This window comes from Salvelinus alpinus, chromosome 5, assembly GCF_045679555.1.
Source record: "Salvelinus alpinus chromosome 5, SLU_Salpinus.1, whole genome shotgun sequence".
In the NCBI taxonomy this organism is placed as follows: Eukaryota; Metazoa; Chordata; class Actinopteri; order Salmoniformes; family Salmonidae; genus Salvelinus; species Salvelinus alpinus.
The window spans coordinates 36,964,112-36,972,588 of NC_092090.1; the positions used below are offsets into that span (position 1 = coordinate 36,964,112).

The 8,477-nt window shown below is 40.4% G+C and overlaps 1 protein-coding gene across 1 annotated transcript; it reads left to right on the plus strand.

Annotated features, from left to right (window-relative positions):
• Positions 1–1,121: 1,121 nt before the first annotated feature.
• On the plus strand, positions 1,122–5,694 carry LOC139576040 (cytochrome b5-like). The gene is made up of 5 exons (XM_071401652.1): positions 1,122–1,625; positions 2,801–2,929; positions 3,090–3,116; positions 3,232–3,266; positions 3,398–5,694. The coding sequence occupies exons 1-5, from the start codon at positions 1,422–1,424 to the stop codon at positions 3,486–3,488; spliced, it is 486 nt and encodes a 161-aa protein (XP_071257753.1). The 5' UTR covers positions 1,122–1,421; the 3' UTR covers positions 3,489–5,694.
• Positions 5,695–8,477: the final 2,783 nt, after the last annotated feature.

Sequence of the window (8,477 nt, forward strand, 5' to 3'; positions counted from 1 at the left end):
GCCAAGGTAATCCATGTGCAGTTTTGTCATACAACACAATGCCACAGATTTGAGTTAGCTTGCAATTAGCATGCTGACTACAGGAACGTCCACCAGAGCTGTTGCTAGAGAATATTAATGTTCATTTATCTAACATAAGCCTCCAATGTCGTTTTAGAGAATTTGGCAATACGTCCAACCGGCTTCACAACCGAAGACCACATGTAACCACGCCAGCCCAGGACCTCCACATCCGGCTTCTTCACCTGCAGGATCGTCTGAGATCAGCCACCCGGACAGCTGATGAAACTGTGAGTTTGCACAGAATTTCTGCACAAACTGTCAGAAACCGTATCAGGGAAGTTCATCTGCGTGGTTGTCGTCCTTACCATTGCCGTGCCATTCATCCGCAGCAATCACCTCATGTTTCAGCATAATAATGGAAAGCCCAATTTCACAAGGATCTATACACAATTCCTGGAAACTGAAAATGTCCCTGTTCTTCCATGGCCTGTATACTCACCAGACATGTCACCCATTGAGCCTGTTTGGGTTGCTCTGGATCGATGTATACGACAGCTGGTTCCAGTTTCCGGCAATATCCAGCAACTTCGCACAGCCATTGAAGAGGAGTGGGACAACATTCCACAGGCCACAAACAACAGCCTGATTAAGTGTATGCAAAGGATTTCTGAACAACACCCCTACCTTTATTTTTGTAAATTTTTAAAGGTATCTGTGACCAACAGATGCATACTGTATGTATTCCCAGTCATGTGAAATCCATGGATTGGGGACTAATGAATGTATTTCCATTGACTGATTTCCTTAAATGAACTGTAACTCAGTAAAATCTTAGAAATTGTTGCATGTTGTGTTTATATTTTTGTTCAGTGTACATAGACATCACTTCAGTGGTCGAGGTTGGAAGTGGAACCTACTCAAAAACAACACTACTGACAAAGGCAGTATGCAGGATGGAATTGCATTGATCATTAGCCAAATCCAATGACATTTCAAAGGAGCAATAAAACTGATTTGATATGTGAGTAATGTAAAATACTTGATCTAACTCTTCCATGGACATGCTAAATGACGAGGTCTCATGATCATCTAAAGGTCACCTGTGATTGGTTACAATTCTACAATGTTGCCTTTCATTGGTTACTTGTCTAAAAGTCAATACATGTTCATTGAAAGGTGACACCGGGATGTAATCATTGGTTCTTTCCGCATGTCTGCTGATGTAACGATATGCCGGTTGCAAAGGGGAAACTGGCTTGTCCTACGAAATTTAGGCTTATGCATTGCTAAGGCAGTCCACATTGGATACACGAACCGTCATTCTGTTTTATAAACTCTACAGCATACGATTCAACGTTGGATAATCAAAGTGTAACTTAGGGACGTAGCTAGCTAGGCAAATAGTGTTAAAGCAGATAATGGGCGAGGAAATGAACGATAACATGATCAACACAAATGGTGCTGCTAACAGCATGGGGGATGTGAATCACACCGCAGAAAAGACAGCAGATAGCGATGTGAAATACTACACATTGGAAGAAATAAAAGCTCATAATATGAGCAAGGACGCATGGCTTATCATCCACGATAAAGTGTATAACATCACCAGTTTCTTGGAGGAGGTAAGATCAAAATACCACCCGTGCTAACGTTAGCTGACTAGCATTAGCTACGACATTGGTCTCCGTTGCCTGGTTTCAAATTAATTTAGGTTCTGCGCCAACCAAACGTCTAGCTAGATAGACAACTAACTATCTACGTAACAATGCACATATGTGAAGGTCTGGGTCTTTCTAGCTAGCTACCATATCCGAACGTTATTTATCTAATGCTCAGTCAACACAGGCTGAGGGAGGCAGCTTGCCAGCATTAGCATTTGCTATTTTGGCTAGTGTGTGCTTTGCCAGTTTAACTAGCTAGTTAATGTGGCTAACTTAACTGTGTATGCTATCTGTGTCTACCTGCATATTCCCAATAATATTAACAGAGATGGTGTAATGTTGCACCTGGACTGGAGATGCATTATTATGGAACGTACCTAGCGTAACGTTAGCTAGCTAACGTAACTAGTTTGCTAGCCTAATTGGCCAAAAATAGGGCGGGTTACAAGAGGTCAGTCGCCTAAAGTTGCGCAACCCACCATCTATTAAAGGTGTAATGGGAAAATAAGTCGAAATACAATGCCAATGGCACAGCATGACCACAATGAAAGTAGCATGGGGTACCAGTCTGTTTAGCTATCGTTCCACTCCATGTCATGCTAAACCATTTTTGCTAATGGTACAGGTTCTGGATTTCAGGTTAAGATTAAAAGGGTTAGTTACAAGTATCTTTGGCATGACCTCTTTCATGTGTTATTATCAAGGCTGTATTTGTGAAGTAACAACACACGGTAATATTTGTTTACCTTCAAAGAGTGAGCCTGCCAACAAAAAAGTTGACATTGGAGCTTTAACCATTTTTAATGAAGCAATCTATCCCTATAATATGCCAATCCATAATAATTTCAGGATATCAGATAATTAAGAGTTCAGAGCTTTATTTAACACATTTATCATATTGACATTTAGGTCGACATAAGCCAGCCATCCATGTCATGTAGGACATCATATTGTAATTGTGTAGTCTGTGATTACATTCAAATCAAATCTACATTTATTTGTCACATACACATGGTTAGCAGATGTTAATGCGAGTGTAGCGAAATGCTTGTGCTTCTAGTTCCGACCATGCAGTAACTGTCGGTAGTGACAGATCATAATGAAATTAAGTCTACCACTTGTTTCTGTGTTTTCAGCATCCAGGAGGAGAGGAGGTTCTGGTGGAGCAGGCAGGTGCAGATGCCACAGAGAGCTTTGAGGATGTTGGTCACTCTACAGATGCCAGAGAGATGCTTATCCAGTACTACATTGGGGAGCTCCATATGGTACAGAGATTGCTTTCTCTCAACTGTTGAACTCTCAATCATTGCAAATTCATTAATCGAAACATAATTTTCCTTTAATGATGGAACAAAAAAATTATCTGTGGCATGATTTATTCTGATCGTACAAGTGTGTAAATGATTATTTCACCCTGTCTTTTAGGATGACCGGAAGAAGGATGGCGCAAAGGTAAAGTATTCAAGTAAATGTTCTGTAAAAATGTTTTATAATAATGTAACACCTATTTTACTAATGCTAACTCTTGAACTTTGTTTTATCAACAACAACAAAAATTCTCCCACAGGAAGAATTCATTACAACTTCAGGAGATGGCTCGAGGTCAGTCATAAGCGATAAGAATTTGATTATTCCATTTGCATTGACTAAGTATTCTGTCTCCTAATCATTCTTCACTGAGCTGTTTTTGTTCCCTGGCTGAATGTCTAAGTGCTCTTTCCTTCTTTCTCTAGCTCGTGGACCACATGGTTGATACCTGCCATAGCTGCAGTTGTTGTGGGTATCATGTATCGATACTACATGCTGGAGCGCAAGTCTTCCTGAGCCCTGACGCTGTCGTCGCATCTCATTCTTTCTGTCTGGAGGCCTTGACATGTTTGACCAAACCCCCCCTTGCATTGAACGTACACAACTTTTCAGAGGTGCGTCCCACTCAACTCACACAGTGCCCTCACCTTGAAGGAAAGGGAGGGAAAGGATAAAACAATCCCCTTGCCCCTCGGCTTTCTTTTCTAGACCTCATCCAACAGGCTGTGGGGCGAGATGCATCTGGAAACTTTCTGCCCTCAGTCTCTTTAAATTGTTTTCTAATCTATTCATATTGTTTACTCACTCTGCCTTTTGATACTTATTGTATGGTGTCTTTAAGTTAGTTATTCATATGCAAGTGATCTCAACTGTAATGTATATCTGCAAACTCTTGTCGCTATCTGCTTTGTGGGACTTTTACAGTGTGCTCAAAGTATTGGGACACTGATTTTTTTGTTGTTGTTTTGGCTCTACTCCAGCACTTTAAATGATACAATGAGTATGTGGTTAAAGTGCAGACTGTCAGGGTATTTTCATCCATATCGGGTGAACCGTTTAGGAAATTACAGCACTTTTGTACATAGTCCCCCCCATTTTAGGAGACCAAATGGGACAAATTCACTTATGTGTATTAAAGTTGTAAAAAGTGAAGTATTTGGTCCCATATTCATAGCACGCAATGACTATATTAAGGTTGTGATTCTACAAATTTGTTGGATGCATTTGTTTGTTTTGGTTGTGTATCAGATTGTTTTGTACCCAATAGGGATGAATGGTATATAGTGTATTATTGTGCAATTTTGGAGTCACTTTTATTGTGAATATAATGTTTCTAAACACTTCTACATTAATGTGAATGCTACCATGATTACGGATAATTCTCATTGAATCGTGAATGAGTGAGAAATACATATTTTACCCCCAAGACATGCTAACCTCTCACCATTACAATAACGGGAGGTTAGCATTTTGGGGGGCGATATATTTGTGCATATAACTTTCTCATCATTCACAATTCATTCAGGATTGTCCGTAGTCATGATAGCATCCACATTAATGGATGCTACCATGGGCACAAAATGATCTGAAGCACAACCAAAACAAACAGCAAATGCATCCAACACATTTGTCCCAATACTTTTAGTCCCCTAAAATGGGGGGGGGGGGCTATGTATAAAAAGTCTACACTTTAACCTCATAGTCCTTAGCATTTCAAAAGAACAGAGCAATTGTGACTTCGCTGTCCCAATACTTTTAGAGCTCTCTGTATTTCTTTCTGTTTGTTCAGACATGTTTAGTGGCTAACACCACCATCTCTATGTTCTAGGTCTAGGAAGGTGAAATATATTTGTGTGTAGTAGAGCATAGCAACACAGGTTATGGGGTCATATCTATAAGAAATAATGCTGTTTTCTTACACTGAGAAATCTGATTAACATGTTTTTTAGTTTAGGTTAAGTTGCATACTCTTCGTGAGTCTTAATTCTCCTCAGACTGCTGCCTAGTATTTCATATCTGGTGAATGAATAACATAGGAAAAGCTAGAAACAAAGCATTCTTACGTATCTGTTTGCTTGAGAATAGATTGTCATGCAATTTGTCATTTCAAACTTAAAAATCATCATTGATTTGAACCAATGACTTGATTGAACAGTATGCCTCATAGTTAAAGTACATAATTTATGTTCAGCTATTCATTGCGTTGCATGCATGCATCGACTGATTGAGTAGGCCTCGTTCTCGGAATCTCTATCTTTTGCCTTACAAAGGCTCCACGCCATGTAAATTCTCTTGATGTATTGATAAGTTAAATTGATATTATTTGAAAGTGAAATTTACTTATCCCCAACTCCCCCTTTTCTAGTTACTTTTACGCTAAGCATTTATTTGGTGATACTATGCTTTACAAAACATTAAGTATGAGATGATTGGTGTGTATTATATATATTAAAACCTGGATTAATTCTATTGCATTACACACATTGTGCAGGATATATGTTTGTCTCTTCCTATGCACATCCATTAGCAATTTAAAAATGCTGCCCTATGTAGTGAGTGTTGTTGAATTCTAATGATTGGACTAAAATTGTACTCTTGAAGGCATAAAACACTTTTACATTCGTATTGTGTTTAGCTGTCTGTTAGTGTTGGTGCCACTGTGACATTTTTACGTGTAAATCTGTATCTGGGAATTGTGGATAAACAGCAGTACTTGAAAGCATATATGTGGATATTCAATTGCACTACCAATTTTAATTGGTATATGTCAACAATATATTTCATATTTCAGTTGTATGTTTCCTATAAATGTTGCTATTCACAACTTGTGGAGCACCTGAAAACAACCTGCCCAAGACATAATACTGATTTGTACATATGATAACCAACATATTCCATTTGGACACTTTCAAATTCATTATACTTCAAAGACATGTCCCATTGAAACGAAAATTCCCGTTGAGTCTGACATTACCCTTGTCATGCTAAGTAAAAGGCTCATGTGCTATCATTTTCATAAAATTATTTGAGTGACATGTTGCTATTTTATAAGCTAATTTCATTTATAAGGTTGTGAAAGCATAAGAATGGCGCTGTTAAGATCAGAGATTCATCTCCTTAGTATACACTTTCGTTCGAGGTGTACATACCTACATCTCCAAATTACAAACCAAGTAGTCTTACTTATAGGTCTTCATGCTTTCTTGAGAACCTTGATGATCTCGAAATGGAGTCAGTAAGCAGAGGTGAGCTCTGATGTTGAGCCAGTCCAGCACAGGAGGTTGGTGGCACCTTAACTGGGGGGAACAGGCTCGTAATGGCTGGAGCAGAATAAGTGCTATGGTTTCCATGTGTTTGATGCCATTCCATTTGCCCCATCCGGCCAATATTAGGAGCAGCCTTCTGTGCAGTCCGGGATGTAGTGGGCCTACCTGCGGCGACAGATGTGGTAGAGTCTTCCAACGTTCACCTTGAGAATTCTACCCGAGATGATTTTGGACCGGTAGGAGTGAGATTTTTGGAAAGTGGATTCCTCCCAGAGGAAGCGGGCGCTTCGAGTCATGCAGTTTGGGCTCAACCTGTGTGTGCTTTGCTCTCCGGAGCAGAGCGCAGCTAAAAGGGGTGATCAATGGGGTAGCATTGAGTGTAGAGGTCAATAAAATTGAAAGGGATATTCCTTGTGTTTGTGACGCCTGCCGTTATGCTGAGGAAGTGAAGAGAGTAGAGGATAGGCCAAGGGGCAGTGAGTTGACTGGGAGGCCCTCAGTGAGTTAGCCCGATGAAAGAGAACCAGAAAGGAATAGTTTTTTAGTATGGTTGAATTTCTTGCGTTTATAGCCAATTGCACTGCAATGATGGAGCAGAAATCTCAGAAGATAGATGTGGTAGTTGCAGCAGAATATTTGGGTGTGAGAGATTTTAGTGCAGAAGAGTTACAGGAAGTTATGAGAGAAGGGGTTCCATCCTCCCATACCGACGGCCTGGTGTAGGATCATTTAGGGCCAAAGTAGTGGGATGGGGTGGGGGATAAAATAAAATTGTATTTGTCACATGCGCCGAATTCAACAGGTGTAGACCTTTCAGTGAAATGCTTCCTTACAAGCCATTAACCAACAGTGTGTTAAGAAGTTTTAAGAAAAATAAGTGTTAAGTAAAAAATAGAAGTAACAAATAATTAAACAGCAGCAGTAAAATAACACTAGCGTGGTTAAGGAAGAGTGTTTTCAATACTGATGTTAACCTTTCTGGTTATAACCTTTTTCGGGCAAGACAGATCTTTCAAAGGTGGGGGAGTGGCAATCTTTACCAAGGATCACCTTCAGTGCTCGGTTGTCTCCATCAAGTCTGTCCCCAAACAATTTGATTTGCTGGTTTTAAGCATTACACTTTCAAATGGCTCTTTGTTGACTGTTGCTGGGTGCTATCGTCCTCCATCAGCACCGCAATGTACCCTACCTGCCCTAAGATCTCTCCTGGCTCCTCTGAATTTGAGTGCAGTGTATAAAGTCAGAAAATCTGCTGTCTCAGCCACTACTGGTTTGGTAAAAAGAATGCCCCTCTCCCCACAGGTGTGATTACTACCTCTGAGGGTTTAGAGCTTGAGGTAGTCACCTCATACAAGTACTTGGGAGTATGGCTAGACGGTACACTGTCCTTCTCTCAGCGCATATCAACGCTGCAGGCTAAAGCTACATGTAGGCTTGGTTTCCTCTATTGTAATCGCTCCTCTTTCACCACAGCTGCCAAACTAACCCTGATTCAGATGACCATCCTACCCATGCTAGATTACGAAGACATAATTTATAGATCAGCAGGTAAGGGTGCTCTTGAGCGGCTAGATGTGCTTTACAATTCGGCCATCAGATTTGCCACCAATGCTCCTTATGGGACACATCCCTGCACTCTATACTCCTCCGTAAACTAGTCATCTCTGTATACTCGTCGCAATACCCACTGGTTGGTGCTTATTTATAAAACCCTCTTAGGCTTCACTCCGCCCTATCTGAGATATCTACTACAGCCCTCATCCTCCACATACAACATTCTGCCATTCTGCAAGTCACATTCTTGTAAAGGTCCCCAAAGCACACACAACCCTGGGTTGCTCCTCTTTTCAGTTTGCTGCAGCTAGCGACTGAAACGAACTGCAACAAACACTCAAACTGGACAGTTTTATCTCAATCTCTTCATTCAAAGACTCAATCATGGAGACTCTGACAGTTGTGGCTGCTTTGCGTGATGTATTGTTGTCTCTACTTTCTTGCCCTTTGTGTTGTTGTCTGTGCCCAATAATGTTTGTACCATGTTTTGTGCTGCTACCATGTTGTATTGTCACATGTTGCTGCCTTGATATGTTGTTGTCTTAGGTCTCTCTTTATGTAGTGTTGTGTCTCTTGTCGTGATGTGTGTTTTGTCTGTCCCCGCAGGAGGCATTTTTGCCTTTTGGTCAACCGTAATTGTAAATAAGAATTTGTTCTTAACTGACTTGCATAGTTAAATAAAGGT

Excerpts from the sequence above, each read along its gene's own strand:
- LOC139576040 (XM_071401652.1), top strand. The coding sequence starts at position 1,422 with ATGGGCGAGGAAATGAACGATAACATGATCAACACAAATGGTGCTGCT. Across the intron at positions 1,626-2,800 it reads TCACCAGTTTCTTGGAGGAG|CATCCAGGAGGAGAGGAGGT; the intron begins GTAAGATCAAAA and ends CTGTGTTTTCAG. Across the intron at positions 3,117-3,231 it reads GGAAGAAGGATGGCGCAAAG|GAAGAATTCATTACAACTTC; the intron begins GTAAAGTATTCA and ends ATTCTCCCACAG.